Source organism: Bos indicus x Bos taurus, chromosome 5, assembly GCF_003369695.1.
Source record: "Bos indicus x Bos taurus breed Angus x Brahman F1 hybrid chromosome 5, Bos_hybrid_MaternalHap_v2.0, whole genome shotgun sequence".
Lineage (NCBI taxonomy): Eukaryota > Metazoa > Chordata > Mammalia > Artiodactyla > Bovidae > Bos > Bos indicus x Bos taurus.
The window spans coordinates 24,949,586-24,967,396 of NC_040080.1; the positions used below are offsets into that span (position 1 = coordinate 24,949,586).

The 17,811-nt window shown below is 44.4% G+C and overlaps 1 protein-coding gene across 1 annotated transcript in view; it reads right to left on the minus strand.

Moving 5' to 3' along the window:
- Positions 1-591: 591 nt before the first annotated feature.
- The window catches only part of GUCY2C (guanylate cyclase 2C), a 67,280-nt gene continuing 50,060 nt past the window's right edge, over positions 592-17,811 (minus strand). Inside the window, exons 20-27 of the mRNA XM_027541402.1 lie at positions 15,940-16,031; positions 11,581-11,739; positions 9,695-9,887; positions 7,619-7,793; positions 5,234-5,332; positions 4,392-4,486; positions 2,791-2,867; positions 592-1,255 (exon numbers count right to left, since the gene is read on the minus strand). Of these exons, the coding sequence (XP_027397203.1) occupies positions 1,081-1,255; positions 2,791-2,867; positions 4,392-4,486; positions 5,234-5,332; positions 7,619-7,793; positions 9,695-9,887; positions 11,581-11,739; positions 15,940-16,031 (1,065 nt within the window). The 3' untranslated portion in view covers positions 592-1,080. The remainder of the gene's footprint in view (positions 1,256-2,790; positions 2,868-4,391; positions 4,487-5,233; positions 5,333-7,618; positions 7,794-9,694; positions 9,888-11,580; positions 11,740-15,939; positions 16,032-17,811) is intronic.

Here is a 17,811-nt window from a genome sequence, read left to right on the forward strand (position 1 = left end):
GCTGCACATTAAGTGCTCAGCCTGTACACCAGAAGATCATTTATTATTGTTTGAGAGTCTGCTTTTCTAGGTGACGGAGAAGATGTAACCTACTTCTTAACCTCTAGAGTGGTTTTCGTGGCAGAGGCCTGGGGAGGCATACTCTGGTTGGAGCAATTGTTTTAGTTGTGAAGGTCAATGCCGGGTTGTGACATGCCCGTTCTTGTCTGTGCTGATATTAGTCTACTCAACCTGGCTCTGTCCTTTTCCAGAGATTTCAAGCGAATGAATCATGCTTGGCTGCCATTAAAAGGGGAACGAGATAACTGCTGGATGTGAGGGGGGATATTTGCAGAGTCTGGAGTAAGGTGTCTTTACAGATAGACAGGATGTGAATTTAGCACCTGAAGAGCCCCTATGGTAGAGAACTAGACACAAAATCCCCCCATGCACACAGGTGATGCTGAATGTCAAGGTTTGGACCTCTGAGCAATAATGCTAGCTTTGCCCTTCTTCAGTGCAGGGGTATTAAGTCAGTTTTTCAACCAGCACAAGTCAATGGCTGGTGCATTCCAGGAAAATGGGTGCAAGAGAGAGAAACACATCCACAGATCCAGGAAATGTTTAACTTTTATTCCTGCCTCATATACAGCATATTGTCTGCCAAAATTAGGAGTTAAATATAATTTAATGGAGATAAAATACTGAAATATCATTGGGACAATTAAAAAAAATGTTATCATGAATACAGAAAGAAAAAGAGCCAGTAAACAAAGCTGAAACAGGTGAAATAAGAACAAAATCTCTCCAGCTCTGAGATAGTGCATATTCATTTCTCTTCTTTCCCAGGTTGAAGTTTCCTGGAGCAGCTATTGAGATCAGGCTGCAGAGTAGAAGGTAATTATTGCACTGAGAGCGTACGTGATTCACAGAAGCAAGCCTATGTCCCAGACAGGGAAGCCGAGGCTATTGGAGACTGCATCTAAGTCTTCTTCTGCTTTACTGAGGTCTCAGAGAAGCGGAAGCTTCGGGACACTTGTGGTCATTGCCCCAGGTGTGGCCGGACTTAGTCTTGCCTGAGTCCTTAGCTCTTACCGAGGTTTAAAAATGGGTGCTCTCATTGTCTGTGGTGTTCAGCTGCAAATACTCCAGGGTGCCCTTCTTGTAGCTGGCCACCCGGGTTGGTTTTCGGTTCCTTATCCCCAAGGCCTGTCTTTTCTGTAAAGAGCTGGCGATCATGTCAGCAAACTCAGCTTGCAAGCGCTGTTGATTCTCCCTGGAGAGACAGAGTATGGAGGGAAAAGGGAACTTCTCAGCCATTCAAATAGACTAGCCCTCAGCTCCAGAACCGCCTGTTTCGTTCACTGATATCTTGTTGAATGCCTACTCTGTGCTGCACGCAGGAAGTCCAGAGAACACAGAACGACCCTTGGCTTCCACCAATCCACCAATGAGCCTAAAGAACTGTCACCCTTGCTCTGTGTAGTTGTAGGGAAAGCAGAATATACTTCAAGCAGGAAATTATATTTCAATTTCCAAGTGAGACACCACAATGTGGAATTCAGAGGTGAGGTTAGGTTTACACATACCACTGGAGCGAGAGGAACAGAAGCCAAGAGGGTGCTAAGCCCTAGTGTGTGTGCTACGTAGCTTCAGTCGTGTCCGACTCTTTGCGACCCCATGGACAGTAGCCTGCCAGACTCCTCTGTCCATGGGGTTCTCCAGGCAAGAATACTGGAGTGGATAGCCATTTCCTACTCCAGGGGATCTTCCTGACCAGGGATCGAACCCGCATCTCTTATGTCTCCTGCATTGGCAGGCAGTGCCACCTGGGAAGGCCACTGAAGTGTCAGTCGCTCTACTAACACTTGGAGAGTTGTGTTCTACTCTTTGCAACCCCATGGACTGTAGCCTGCCAGGGTGCTCTGTCCCTGGAATTCTCCAGGCAAGAATACTGGAGTGGATTGCCATTCCCTTCTCCAGGGGCGCTTTCTGACCCAGGGATCAAACCTGGGTCTCCTGCATTGCAGGCAGATTCTTTACCATCTGAGTCACCAGTCTCCACAAAACTCTGAAACGTGGTCCCACACTTTCCTAGGAATGTGAGTCTTGTCTGGGGAGGGCTCTGAATGAGTGGAGGGTTTTAAGAGATTAGAATGGACCTGGGGTGCTCTTAGTAAGGGGCCAGGTCCCCCCATGCCATACGGATGGTCTGCATTGTTTTGGCATCTCTATGGTGTTGCCATCTGTCTGGGTCCCGCATCCAGGTGTCTGCACGACAGGGTTTCTCCAGGTTTCTCACAGCAAAAGCCATTCCAATGGCCACATGACTCACTGCAGTGGCCCAAATGCAACTGGAAGACCATTTGAGTCACCTTTAGGGAAACTGAAACCGGTTAATTAGACCTGCAGCCTGTTTTACTCATCTCAGGGAGAACACACTCCGTGTGGAGATCCCAAACCACAGTCCTGGTGCTGGGAGTTCCTGTTTCATCAGGTGACTCAGCAGAGAGCTGAGAGCAGGGGTGGAAATGCACTGGTCTCTTGTCCCTAGGGTGCTCTACTCTTGACCACATGTGCAGGGGGTGAGCCCTAAACTTTCCTCTGGTCTCCCGAGCGAGCCTGAAACACTCCAGCAGCCAGAGAAGAGGGTTTCCAAGCCTTTCAATGTGTGTTGTCTCTCACCTTGGATTCAATGCCTCATTGCCACTGGCAAAGCCCTCGCCAACAGTTAAACCGCCTGCACACAGTATAAGATACAAAGCCAAGACCTCCACTTCCCGGCTCCTCCCCGCCCAGCCAGCAGCTTACGCGGTTGGAGGGGTCGGCAGGTTGTACTCCTGGTCCTTCACCCCGGTCAGCCAGTAGGTGGTCTCAGTTCCTCTCCCCTAGAGAGACAAGAAAGGTGTGGACCGTGGAGGCCAACGAGGCAGTCGGCTCTAACCCACCGTTCTGACAAGTATCAGCTTCCAAGAGACGTTTCCCCTCTGAGTTTGTCATCAGAGCCTATATTTCAATACAGCACCTGTTCCTGGTATCATCTGTGTTATCTCCAGACCAATCTCTATTTCTAAGCATCTTCAAAAAAGTATCTCATCCACCAGACTTTTTTTTTTTTCAAACTAGAATTTTCTTTTATTCCCCAGAAGACATTTCCAAATATCACCTTAGCAACAGCACAAAAACTCTAAATGAAGAAGGAAGAAAATTCATTTATGATCCTGCTACTCCAATGAATCCAACTGGTTTCACAGCTGGAAATGTCACATTTTATTCTGGCTGTTTTTGCCACGAAACTTTTGCCACAGTTTCCCCACCTGAAGTGTGTAAATTACAAACATACGTGCCTCATAATAAAACACTCACTAACTGACATTTGCTGGGTACATCTGCAGGCTGTAAAATAAATGGCAGCAACAGGAAATTCAGTTTTTGGCTGTAGGTTGTGTTTGAAAAGCAGACTGGATAGTTATATTTTTAAAAACCACTCATTCAAAAAAAATTAGTGATTTGGGGCTGTGTTTGGACTGAAATATTTGAACTTCCCAAGTGGCGCCAATGGTAAAGAACCTGCTTGCCAATGGAGGATATGCAAGAGGCTTGAGTTCAATCCCAGGGTTCAATCCCCAGAAGTAGGAAATGGCAACCCACTCCAGTATTCTTGACTAGAAAACCCCACGGACAGAGGAACCCGGCGGGTTACAGTCATGGGGTTGCAGAGCCAGACACCACTGAGCCCATACGCCTAACCACTTGCACTGTAATAATCCACACACCACTTCTGTTTTGGGGGGAACACTGCAGAGAATGTGTTCACAGAGAATTAAAATAGCCAGCGTGTTGTTCGGACACAACTACCTATAGGAGGCTCTTTCAAGTTGCCGTCAGTGTAAGGGCCAGTGCTGCTATGGCTGGTGGGGACAGATGGTCTTAGCCGATCACTGGCTTCATATCAGTTGTGAGTTTGGTCACCTTCAACAGACAGCCTGGGGGCCACCTGGTGGCTCCGAAAGGCGGTTGCTCTAAATGTGTGGGATGGCAAGGCGTGTCTATAACAGGGACTCCCACTCTTCTCTATGCATCACAGTCACTTGATTTAAATACAGATCTCTGATCTATACCCAGAGACAGTTGGACTCAGCAGGTCTGGTGGGGCGTCTGTGCTTAACTGCTAAGTCATGTCCAACTCTTTGCAATCCTGTGAACTGTAGCCCGCCAGAGTCCTCTGTCCATGGGATTTTCCAGGCAAGAATACTGGAGTGGGTTGCCATGCCCTCCTCCAGGGGATCTTCCCAACCCAGGAATCGAACCCACGTCTCTTATGTCCCATGCATTGGCAGGCAGGTTCTTTACCACTAGCGCCACCCGGTGGCGCTATTAGGTGGCACTATTAATCTCGATGGGTTCCTTACCTTTAAGTAGGTTTCTCCTCTTACTTCATAGAGAAACTGGCACTCCGTCCTCTTCAGGATGGCTATGGTGGAGCCGCTGACATGGATTCTCAAAGCTGGAAATGCAAAATAGATCAATGAAAACCGTGTCCGTTTTGAATGCTATCATAGGGCCCCGTTTGTTTCCCCTTGAGCCAGAATATTTATTATGGGTGCTCTTGACAGCTTAGATATTGTCATTAAAAAAAAAAAAAAAACTTTAGAATAGCATCAGTGAGATGAGAACTATTACCAGACACGGGGAGAGGGTCTGGTGCTGGTTTTCAGGGTCCTGAGTAAGGAGGCTCTCTAGATTAAGCCCTGGAGCTTCTCATTCCAGCTCAGAGAGGGGAGCCCCGGGGCCTGGGTTTGGATTTTACTTTGTGGTGCTGAGCTAAAAAGCTGAAATTTGGTTTGGGGTCTCCATGTAAATGGCAACCCACTCCAGTATTCTTGCCTGGAGAATTCCATGGACCAAGGAGCCTGGTGGGCTATAGTCCGTGGGGTTGCAAAGAGTTGGAATAAGCAGCTAACACTTTCTCTTTTACATGGATCTAAGAGTATTCCGGGTAGAACATGCCTGAATGCACTGCAAACGAACCCAGACTAATAAGAACAGTCAAACTGAGCCATAAAGGAAGAAAAAAATTATGATCAGTAAATGGCAATATGTAGCAAGGACTGGACTGACCCAGGCTCACAGTCAGTCAATGTGAAGAGTCATGCTTCACCTCACTGGCAGTATTATGCATTTTTATCCTACAGTTCCCCTTGGTTGGGAGACAGAATCTTTGTCCTCTACGAAAAGTCCTCTCCTTTCTTACGGAGGCCAGTGGATTCCATCCGAGAGGCTGTGTTGACTGTATCTCCGAACAGGCAATAACGAGGCATCTTGATCCCCACGACTCCAGCAGCGCAGGGACCTGTGAGGGACAGAAAGCAAGAAGGTGGAGGCCACGGAAGTCATAGAGTGGTGTTAAGGTGGGTGAGCCTCTTCTCAAGATCACAACTCTCAATGCCTCATTAGATGGGAGAAGTGGTTTAAGGGGTAAAATGTGAGCTGTGACCTTGGCTCTAACTGAATGTATTTGTTAGGGGATAGCATCATTATCCAAATCACACTTTCAGGAAGTGTTTTGCTCTAGCATAGAAAAGCACATTTTCGAGAAACAAGAAGACATATTGAGATCAGCATGCAAAGGTGAAAAATGTTCCTTAATACATTACACAGAAGGCTCTCAAGAAGAATGGAGACCATCTCACCACCACCTTGCTGTGCCAGCCACACAGCCCAGAGCTCGGAACCATTGGTGGGCATAGTGCACTTGAAGGCTCAATGGCCCGTCTGTTTTATTTTTGGGCTTCCTTGGTAGCTCAGCTGGTAAAGAATCCGCCTGCAATGCAGGAGACCCCCAGTTTGATTTCTGGGTCGAGAAGAACCCCTGAAGAAGGGATAGGCTACCCTCTCCACTATTCTTGGGCTTCGCTGGTGGCTCAGACAGCAAAGAATCTGCCTGCAATGTGGGAGACCTGGGTTTGACCCTGGGTTGGGACGATCCCCTGGAGAAGGGTATGGCAACCCCTCTAGTACTCTTGCCCGGAGAATCCCCATGGACAGAGGACTCTGGCAAACTGCAGTCCATGAGGTTGCAAAGAGTCCCACATGACTGAGTGACTAAGCATGGCACAGCGCAGCATTTTAGGGATTTGTGGCCTGATGATGGAAGACCCAGATGACAAGGACTTGGAATCTTATTCCCTGTGCTTTTCATGTACCACGTGAATACAGCAGGAAAGGGGAGCCTACAACACAAGGATACCCCAAAAGGCAGAACAAAAGCCAAGGCCAGATGATGCACAGGGACATATTAGATCGGGAAGAAGGGCTGCTCAAGCAAGTATTTGTGTGGAAAGACTGAATGCAAGGAGTTAAAATTTGTAGAAGTTAAAGATTAACTCAGAAACTGCAAAACCAGGTTTTGTGTAGAGGCAACTACTGATTTTCTGGTTTGTTTATCAGGTTTTGATCTATATGAGTTTCTTTATAGATTTGTCCTTTGAACACTGTGTTTACAGACACTGAAAAAATAGAACATTAAGTTGTACATTGCTTATGTACACTTGAAAAAAAAATACTGAGTAATGAATCTTCCCTGTTAGACTCAATGCAAAAATACAAAACAGAAACAAACAGAAGCAGCAGCAGCTACTTGATTAGATCTCTGAGGAAGCTAAAATATGACACAGATAAACTTATCTACAAAACATATTCACAGACATAGAGAAAAGACTTGTGGTTACCAGGGGGTAAGGGAGGGAGTGATTGGGAGTTTGAGATTAGCAGATGCAAGCTATTTTATATATATGTATAACCAAATCACTCTGCTGTACACCAGAAACTAACACAATATTGTAAATCAGCTACACTCCAATTTTTTTAAAAAAGTCTCTAAAACTTCTCAATCACATCAGAAAGATAATAAAATCCATTTAAAATACTGTAATATTTTACTGAAAAAAAATTTACAGAAGTCAGAGATGGGGAGAGGGAGGGAATGGGGAAGAGATAAATAGTAAATGTGCTGCGCTGTGCTTAGTCGCTCATTTGCGTCCAACTTTGGAGAAGGAAATGGCAACCCGCTCCAGTGTTCTTGCCTGGAGAATCCCAGGGACGGCGGAGCCTGATGAGCTGCCGTCTATGAGGTTGCACAGAGTCGGACACGGCTGAAGTGACTTAGCAGCAGCAGCAGCTTTGCTACCACATAGAATGTAGCCTGCCAGGCTCCTCTGTCCATGGGGATTCTCCAGGCAAGCATACTGAAGTGGGTTGCCATGCCCTCCTCCAGGGGATCTTCCCAACTCAGGGATGGAAGGCAAGTCTCCTGCATTGCAGGCGGATTCTTTACCATCTGAGCCACCAGGGAATAGGGTGACTTAAATAGGAGGTCTGGAGCTTGTTATTTCAGTTTGTGGTTGGTGTTTATCATTCCATGAGTGCTGTCGTGACTGTTGTTTCCTAGAACTCTCCAGACACTTATTTAGGTCTAATTATGTCAGGATGTGTAACTGGACCTCGTATTTGGCAGGCGGATTCAAGAGTAAGCCTCATGTGAAAACTGATCTCGTCTGAGGATCCTTCAACCTTTCTAATTTAGTTGGTGTGCAGAGGGACACACGGTTCCCGACTGCTACAGTGCTCAGCTGCGTACCAGAGTGAATTCCAATCCGAATCCATATTGGGAGGCCAGGAAGATGCTCCAGCTCAAAGGTCCCCACGAAGCTGAGGAGGTCCAAGGCCATCTTGGCAATGTCTATTGCATGCCGGTTGCCGTTTCTCTTAGGCAAACCGCTGGCCACCATGTAGGCATCACCAATGGTTTCCACCTGTGGAAGTAGTTTCTCATCAGTGAATCTGTCCCTTCTAAAGGCACCAGAAAGTAAACAGAAGCAGTTCATTGCACATCAAATTCAGAAATGTTCGAGAACTCATATGTGCATAGCCCTGCACACTTATGCTGAGACTAGTTCAAGACCAGTACTATGCTAATTTCTTCAGGGTTTTTATAGCTTAGTTAGGATGTGGTGTGTGCATGCTCAGCCATGTCCAATTCTCTGTGACCCTATGGACTGTAGCCTGCCAGGCTGTGTGGTTGAAATTTTCCATGAAATTTCCAAGCAAGAATACAGGAGCAGATTGTCATTTCCTTCTCTAGAGGATCTTCCCGACCCAGGGATCAAACCCACATCACCTGCGTCTCCTGCATGGGCAGGCAGATTCTTTACCACTTCGCCACCTAGAAAGCCATAGCCTAGTTAAAAAGTTGATAAAACAACTATAAAGGATTTTAACTGAGTGAAGTACTTTATAATAATGTAAGTCATGCAGATATGGTGACAATTCTATAGTGTTGAAACAATCTGAATGGCTTTATGGAATTTTAGGAAACCATCTCTAATTACCAGAAAAGTCATGTTTAGCACTTTACTTTTCAAAAACCATTTGATAAAAAAATAATTGTAGGTTCCTCTAGACATAAAGGGGCTTCCCTGGTGGCTCAGGTGGTAAAAAATCTGCCTGCAAGGCAGAAGACCTGGGTTTGACCCCTGGGTTGGGAAGATCTCCTGGAGAAGGGCATGGAAAGCCACTCCAGTATTCTAGCCTGGAGAGTCCCATGGACAGAGGAGCCTGGTGGATTACAGTCCTGCTGCTGTTGCTGCTAAGTCACTTCAGTCATGTCCGACTCTGTGCGATCCCATAGACAGCAGCCCACCAGGCTCCCCCGTCCCTGGGATTCTCCAGGCAAGAACACTGGAGTGGGTTGCCATTTCCTTCTCCAATGCAGGAAAGTGAAAAGTGAAAGTGAAGTCGCTCAGTCGTGTCCGACTCTGTGCAACCCCATAGACGGCAGCCCACCAAGCTCCTCCGTCCATGGGATCTTCCAGGCAAGAGTACTGGAGTGGGGTGCCATTGCCTTCTCCAGGACTACAGTCCACAGGGTTGCAAAGAGTGGGATATGACTGAGCGATTTTTGTTTTCACTTCACTAAAGACATAATACACATTCTTGTACCGGATGCTTCTGAACACTTTTCTTGTAATAGGAAGTAGACTTCTATTAACATTATTCTTTGATATTCTCCCTTTTAATTTCATTTTCATAATCATATGCATGGTTCAAATGTGTTGGTTAGTTAATTTCTTCTTTCTCAATATCTCTAAAATGCATAATCACTTTCTATTCGACCGGAACTCTTGTTAGTAAGACTTTCTGATCTACACAGGGTGAGAATTTCAACTTCTGACCACTCTTACTCTCCCACTTCACTTGTCGCTCAGACTCAACCACTAATTTACTAACTCTTAAATGACAAAGGAAAAGAACTGAGTAAAGTCAGCTCTCTGAATCTATAGGTTCCACACTGTGGATTCAATGAACCATGATTCAAAAATATTTAAACAAAACTGTCGAAAGTTCCAAAAAGTAAAACTTGAATTTGCCACAACTCCAGCAACTATTTTACTTAGCCTTTACATTGTATTAGGTATATAAGTAATCTAGAAATGATTTAAGAGTACAAGGGTATGTAGGTTCTATACAAATACTGTATTATTTTACACCAAGGACTTGAGCACCTGGGGATTTGGGGATCCATGACAATCCTGGAAGCATCCTGAGGCAGAGGTGGTAGGGGCAGCGAAGGAGAACTGTAGTAACAGAAACAGCCAATTCTGGCTCTGCTGACCTGGGCCAAACCATCATTCAGCCAGTTAGGTGGAGCGGTTACCTTGTACACGTCGTGGTGGTCCAGAATGTGGTCAAAGTTCTTGTAGATGTCATTGAGCATGTCCACCACTTCCATGGGGGTACTGTACTTACAGATGGTAGTGAACCCGACAATGTCACTGAAGTAGACAGTGACTTCCTCGTAGAGCTCAGGCTCCACGAAGCCTTTCTCCTTCAGAGACTTGACCACCAGCCTGGATGAGGAAGGAAAAAACAGGGCCTTCAATTTCAGTAAATTCCTTCTTCCTCTACGGAAATCTTTGAGACAGTACTAACTGTTCACCAGGAATTCTAGAACTGAGGATTTCCAGTGAGTCGTGTGGCGAGAAACCAAAGACAGCTTGCAAATACCAAGTCTAGGAACATAGCACACACACAGAGCACATGTATGTGGCCTCAGATGAATAGGACGTTCAGTATTAATTTAATACCTGATTATAACTCTAATAAAGGTGAGTGTTCAGTTGTTCAGTCGTGTCTGACTCTACGCGACCCCATGGACTGCAGCCTGCCAGGCTCCTCTGTCCATGGAGTTTTCCAGGCAAGAATACTGGAGTGGGTTGCCATTTCCTCCTCTAGGGGATCTTCCCCACCCAGGGATTGAATCCGGTCTCCCACATTGCAGGTGGATTCTTTACCATCTGAGCCACCAGGGAAGCCTTCCTCCACTAAAGATGGCTCTTATTTTATTTTTAATTAATTTTTACGGGAGCATAGTTGCTTTATTAATAAATATAATGTGTTAGCTTCTACTGTATAGCAAAGTGAATCAGCTGTACATATATGTATATCCCCTCCACTTTGGACTTCCTTCCAGTTTAGGTCACCACAGAGCAGTAAATAGAGTTCCCTGTGCTATTCAGTCGATTCTCAGTAGTTACCTATTTTATGTGTGTGAGTACATGTTAGTCGTTAAGTTGTGTCCAACTCTTCTGTGACACAGTGGACTGCAGCCCAACAAGCTCCTCTGTCCATGGGATTTCACAAGGAGGAATACTGGAGTCAGTAGCAATTCCCCTCCCTAGGGGATCTTCCCAGTGCAGGGACCAAACCTGGGTCTCCTGCATTGCAGGCAGATTCTTTACCGTCTGAATCACCAGGGAAGCCCCAGCATCTATTTTATACATCATTGTATCAACAGTGTGAATCTGCCAATCCCAATCTCCCTATTTCTCCCACCCACCCCTTTCCCACTCTCTGTCCATACATTTGTTTTCTATATCTTTGTCTCTCTTTCTGCTTTGCAAATAAGCTCATCTATATCATTTCTTGTAATAGGGCCTCTACTATGAGGCTGAAAGAAGATGGCAAAGAAATTAATGCTTTAATTTTCATTTTTATATGAAGGAGAGACAGTGACTGGCCTAAGGTCTCAGACTCAGTAACAGTGGCCAACAGGTGCTGGAACATAGGTGACTCTAACTCTGCCATCCATGCTCCTCCCATGGCACTGGAAAACAATCTCTTTCTTTTAGCAATTTAGACAGTGCAAACCAGGACAAAGCTTAGCAAGAACATGCATCTTTAAACACAATGATCTGATAAAGAAAATGCAAAATGGAACAATCCTATATAAATGTAGAGAAGGGACTTCCCTGGCAGTCCAGTAACTAAGACTCTGCACTCCCAATGCAGGGGACCCAGGTTCGATCCCTGCTCTGGGAACTAGATGTCACATGCCCTAACTAAAATTTCACATGCTGCAAATAAAGATCCCCTGTGCCGCAACTAAGATCCAGCACAGCCAAATAAATACATAAAAATAAATAAAGTAAGAAAAGTACAGAGAAAACCAATGCTAGACAAATATGCTTTGGCTTTCCGCCTTAAGGGCTGAGACACAACCTGGAGTCCTGTATAGTCACATCCGTAGAAGGACTTCCTTACCTTGGGAGCAACATGAAATTAAGTTGGTCAGCCCTGTCCCTCTCTGCTTTGTACAGCTGTGTCCTTTCCTCCACCAGATGTTCCAGGTTCCGGGAATACAGCTGTAGACGTCGGATTAAGGTATCCATGTAACTTTCATTTTTTTGGTCATGGAAAAGGCTGTAGGTAGAAACAGATAAAGAGCTCTCCATATTATTAAGAAAACATAAATATTTATTAAAGCAATAGGCATACATTATGAACAGGTAATTAAATAAAGAATAAAAATGGCCAACAAATATGGCAAAAAAATTTAATCTCAGGAAGGATCAAAGAAATAGAAAAGACATTAAAAACAAAGAAAAACAAATGTTAGCACAATGGCAATCAATGTAAGATGGAGGAAAAAATACATTATAGTCTTCCTGGCGGAAATACGGCAAAACGCGTGATAAATCTTAAGAATGCTTATGTGGACCAGCCTCTCAATTCTACTTAGAATTATTCAAAGGAAACTATCACGAATGTGCTGTAAGTGAACTATAAAGAAAGTAGCAGTTATTCCTCACAAACAATCATTTAAAAATTACCCTAAATGTGTAACAAAAAGTAATCAAATTATTATGAAATGATGGACTATCAAATACAAATTAAAATCGCAAAGTACACAGAAAGATACTTCCTTTACATTATTTAAGTGAAAAAAGCCAGTTTATGTAACAGCAAACATTACCATCTCATTTTTAATTTTTGAAAACTGGTCATTACCTGTTGAAAAATAGGTGATGTTTTTACTTTTTTGTTTGCTTACGAGACTGCAAAAGAGACACCGATGTATAGATCAGTCTTATGGACTCTGTGGGAGAGGGAGAGGGTGGGGAGATTTGGGAGAATAGCATTGAAACATGTATAATATCATGTATGAAACGAGTCGCCAGTCCAGGTTCGATGCACGGTACTGGATGCTTGGGGCTGGTGCACTGGGATGACCCAGAGGGAGGGTAGGGGAGGGAAGAGGGAGGAGGGTTCAGGATGGGGAACTCGGGTATACCTGTGGCGGATTCATTTCGATATTTGGCAAAACTAATACAATATTGTAAAATTTAAAAATAAAATAAAATAAAAAAGAATCAACCTGCAATGCAGGACACCCAAGTTTGATTCCTGGGTCAGGAAGATCCCCTGGAGAAGGAAATGGCAACCCACTCTGGTATTCTTGCCTGGAGAATCCCATGGACAGAGGAGCCTGGAGGGCTACAGTCCATGGGGCTGCAGGAATTGGGCACAGCTGAGCGACTAAAGCACCACCACCACCACAGTATTATTAATTAATGTATAGATTTTGTTCAAATTTCAAAAAATTTTATGCTAGTATCCATTATTTGTTTTTATACCTTATTCAAGATTTCACATTGTATTTAGCTGCAGTGAGCAGCTTCAGCAGCATGCAACAAATTCTGGTAAATTCTCTCTTGTTTTTATTCTAAGTATTCTCCAATTTTCCTTGTTATACCTTCTTAGAAACACCCATCATTTAAAAGTGGACATTTAATTTCCAAATACATGGGGTTTTTAAAATATCTTTGATTTTAATTTCTCATTTAAATGATTTCTTCTCTGCAATCACTGTGTTTTTTCATTTTTCTGACTTTATTGAGGCTTTCGATGGCTATGTCTCTCTTGGTAAATGCCACATTTGGACTTGAAAATATGTGGGTATCTTCAAGTATCTTTTGATATTGATTTCTAACATAATTTCACAATGATAAGAAAACATACTTTGTATGATTTCAATATTAGATCATGAAAGGGAAGGCAATGGCACCCCACTCCACTACTGTTGCCTAGAGAGTCCCATGGATGGAGGAACCTGGTGGGCTGCAGTTCACAGGGTCTCAAAGAGTCGGACACGACTGAGCGACTTCACTTTCACTTTTCACTTTCATGCATTGGAGAAGGAAATGGCAACTCACTCCAGTGTTCTTGCCTGGAGAATCCCAGGAACAGAGGAGCCTGGTGGGCTGCCGTCTATGGGGTCGCACAGAGTCAGACACGACTGAAGCGACTTATCAGTAGCAGCAGCAGACCATGAAATGTTTGCACCTTGTTTTATGTCCCTGGATATGTTCCAGAGACTCCTAGTTTATAGTCTATGGGAACCTGAAAAGAATTTGTATCCTACTGTTGTATGAAAATTGTATAAATCTTAATTGTATTGAATTGGTTCATGGTGCTTTTCAGGTCTACTATATCCTTCTACTTTTCTGTATGTTCATTCTATTAACTTTTGAGAGTTTGACATTGAAATTCCAACTAAAAATCTTAATTTATCTGCTTAAAAAATAATTGTACTATATAGTGGAACTGTATGTAACTTTGTTCTGTATTTTCCAAGTCTCCTGTAAATGTGTTATCGTACTTTCATAATTTAAAAAAATAAAAAAGAAAGAGAAAAAAATCATACATTTCTGAGTTCTATCACAGACCTGTTACAACTGGAAACTGCTAGCTTTGGGAAGAAGAGAAATTTTTAACAAGGTCCCCAGGAAATTCTCACCAGAAACCATAAAGAAATCTAGCTGGGTAGAAAGAATGAGGGAGCAGGTGGAAAGGATGAAGATGGATAATCTGATTTCATGATGAATTGATTCAATTAAAACAGTTTCCTCAACCTTGGCTGTGTATTTTAATCACCTGAGGAGCTTATTTAAACTCCTGATGACACCCTGCACCCAGATCAATTACATCAGACTCTCTCGGGTAGGACTTCAGCATCACTAGCTTGCAAAAATCCCCAGGTGATTTCAATGTGCAGCCAAGTAGAGAACCACCACATTAAAGGCTAAATACCAGGGGCCTAGTTTTATCTTCATGAGCTCACATTTCATCTGTCACACATACAGTTTCATCTGCTCTTAGTAATAGATCTGGGAAGGAATGAAAAAGGGCAAGATTGAAATCATTTATTATTTCCTGCTCTTTTCCCACATTGGCTGGTTTAGATCAAGCAATCAGTGGCCACACTTTCATTATCTTCACTCTACCCCAGAGGTCCCCAACATTTTTGGCACCAGGGACTGGTTTCATGGAAGATAACTTTTCCATGGACTGGGCGGGGGTGGGGGTGGGGGAGGGTATGGTTTCGAGATGATTCAACAACGGTACATTTACTGTGCACTGTATTTCTATTTCGGAGAAGGCAATGGCACCTCCGTCCATGGGAAAATCCCATGGACCGAGGAGCCTGGTGGGCTGCAATCCATGGGGTCTCGAAGAGTCGGGCACGACTGAGCAACTTCACTTTCACTTTTCATTTTCATGCATTGGAGAAGGAAATGGCAACCCACTCCAGTGTTCTTGCCTGGAGAATCCCAGGGACGGGGGAGCCTGGTGGGCTGCCGTCTATGGGGTCACACAGAGTCGGACACGACTGAAGCAACTTAGCAGCATATTTCTATTTTGTGGCAATCTCAGGATACTCTGCCCTGACTTTAGGGTTAGGGTTCACGCTTCTATGAGAATTGAACGCTGCTGCGGATTTGAAAGGAGGCAGAACTTGGGTGGTAACGTGAGCAAGGAGGAACGGCTGATGAAGCTTTGCTAGCTGCCCCCCAACCCTGCCTCACCTCCTGCTGTGTGGCCTGGTGTGGGGGGTTTGGGACCACTACTCCACCCCATCTTAGTCCTGGGTTTTATTTAGCCTCACTAAGTGTCTGAGTCCTCGACTTAACGAAACTACAGAAAGAGCTAGAAGGAACTTCAGGAATCATCTACAGAAAATTCATTCCAATTTTACGAGCAACAAAATTGGTAACCATAACTAGCTATTATTAGATCCTAGCCTAGAAACTGGATCTCCGAGAGCTATTTTTCTCACTCCGCATTGTATCTACCTCCAAACATGGGAAATCTAAAATTCAATCTTACTGGGTAACTGTATGTTACTTTTCTCTTGATCCTGAATTATACTCTGATTTAGCCAAAGTTCATGATCTTATGATTTTTAAAACTCTAAGGAACTTGCTGATGTTAAGAATTATCCAGGGGTTTTAAGATCCTCAGGATTCTCCTAGACTTCTAAATCCTAATTACCTGCAGAAGAGTACAGGAACTATATTTTTTTAACAGATATGATCAGTCAGAATCTATTTTCTAATCAGGCTCGTTTTGCCCTTGAACACAGTACTTAGCTTTTCAAATTGATTATTTCTCGAAAAAATGGCCTGTTCATCTCCATATCATTTTAATTTTTTGGAGTCAGGTATTATAGTCTGTGATTTTTCATTAGAAAAGGCATTCTCATACTTAGCTACCACTGAATGTCAACTATTATTAGAAAAAACTGAAGTTAGTGGGGAAAAGTAAAAATGTCCGCCATACCCAAATATCTTGGCCAGCGTATTCTCAATTTTCTTGAAATCTGGCCTCTTTTCTGGATCTTCCTCCCAGCAGCTTTTGACAAGTAGATAGACCTGGAAGAAAGAAGAGAGCAAACTGAAGTAACTCAGCAAAAGACAAATGCCATATGGTGTCACTCATATGTGAAGTCTAAAATATGACACAATGAACCTATCTATGAAAGAGGAAGACTCACGGGCTTAGAGGACACAGCTGTGGTTGCCAAAGGAGCAGGGAGAGGGAAGGACTGGGAGTGTGGGGTTGGTAGATGCAAACTATTACCTTTAAAACAGATAAAAACAAGGTCTTATATAGATAGCAGAGGGAACTATAGCCAATCCCCTTGGGATAAACTATAATAGAAAAGAATATGAAAAAGAATGTATAAATGAGTCACTTTGTTGTACAGCAGAGATTGGCACAAGATTGCAGATCAGCTGTACTTCAAATAAGTAAATAAGAGGTGGATTAGCTTAGAGGGTGGTATCCTATACTATTCTGTTCCGTGATGTAAGCAACTGAAGCAGGGAATATTTTTAAAACATCTCAACTCTCACGAGTATGAAATGGCCCAGTTCCCTGCGGTCATCATTGCCTACACTACTTGGCCACACCCTTTCTTTCCATACTAGGCTAAGGAAAAACGGCACTATTGATTTGGAGGAGGTGGGATGGGAGAGACAAAACGCCTTACAGACATTTGCGGGGTTTGTGCTAGGGACGGGGATAAATAGCTGGGCTTGGTGAGTAGGAGGCGACTCTAAAATGAGAGTGAAGCTCTATGACATTAGTTTTCAACTGTGCCTGACCGTGGGATTGTCTGGGGAGCATTCACAAAATTTCTTAGGACTTCAGGAGCTTCTGAATTAATTGGTTTGTGAAGGGACCTTTTAGGGTTCTCAGATATAGCAAGAAAAAAAAAAGTTTAACAGGACACCCAGCTAAACTTGAATTTCAGATTTAAAAAATAAATAATTTTCTTAGCACAAGTATGTCCCAGGTATGACATGGGCAGAGGACATTAATGTATGAACGTTTGTAAGTTTCCCAGCTGCAGTGAAGAGAAACGAGGAAGGGGGGTGGTGGGGGTGGGGAGGTGGGGATGGGAGGTGGGAGGATGGGAGGGATGGGAGGGTGTGTGTGGGGGGGATGGGAGGGTGTGTGTGGGGGGGATGGGAGGGTGTGTGTGGGGGGGATGGGAGGGTGTGTGTGGGGGGGATGGGAGGGTGTGTGTGGGGGGGATGGGAGGGTGTGTGTGTGGGGGATGAGAGGGTGTGTGTGGGGGGGATGGGAGGGTGTGTGTGGGGGGGATGGGAGGGTGTGTGTGTGGGGGATGGGAGGGTGTGTGTGGGGGGATGGGAGGGTGTGTGTGGGGGGGATGGGAGGGTGTGTGTGGGGGGGATGGATACAGAGGAAGAGGGAAAGGACAGGAAACCCATGGAACCGTCATCTCATTTGATACCGCTTGTTTGCAGCTTTTGTGGAATCAAAAAGCATGCTGAAGACCATTTGCTTTAAGTTTGTTCTTCACTCTGAACACAAACAGGATCACAAATGGTACTAGATGCAGTCCCTGTCTGCATTCTTTTGCTTTACCGAAGAGTCCCCGGGGAAGGAGAGGACCACGGTATAGAACTGTAGTTGTCCGTATTCACCACTAGGTGGTACCCCTGCCTGGGAAAAAGATCCGCTGGCTGACTGCCTTAGAGGAAGGGACATAAGCGCCGACAAGGGAGCTGATACAGCGTGCATGCGTGCCCAGTTGCTTCAGTCGTGTCCGACTCTGCAATCCCATGGACCGTAGCCCACCAGGCTCCTCGGTCAACAGCACATGCTCTTTAGGCCAAGTCTTGG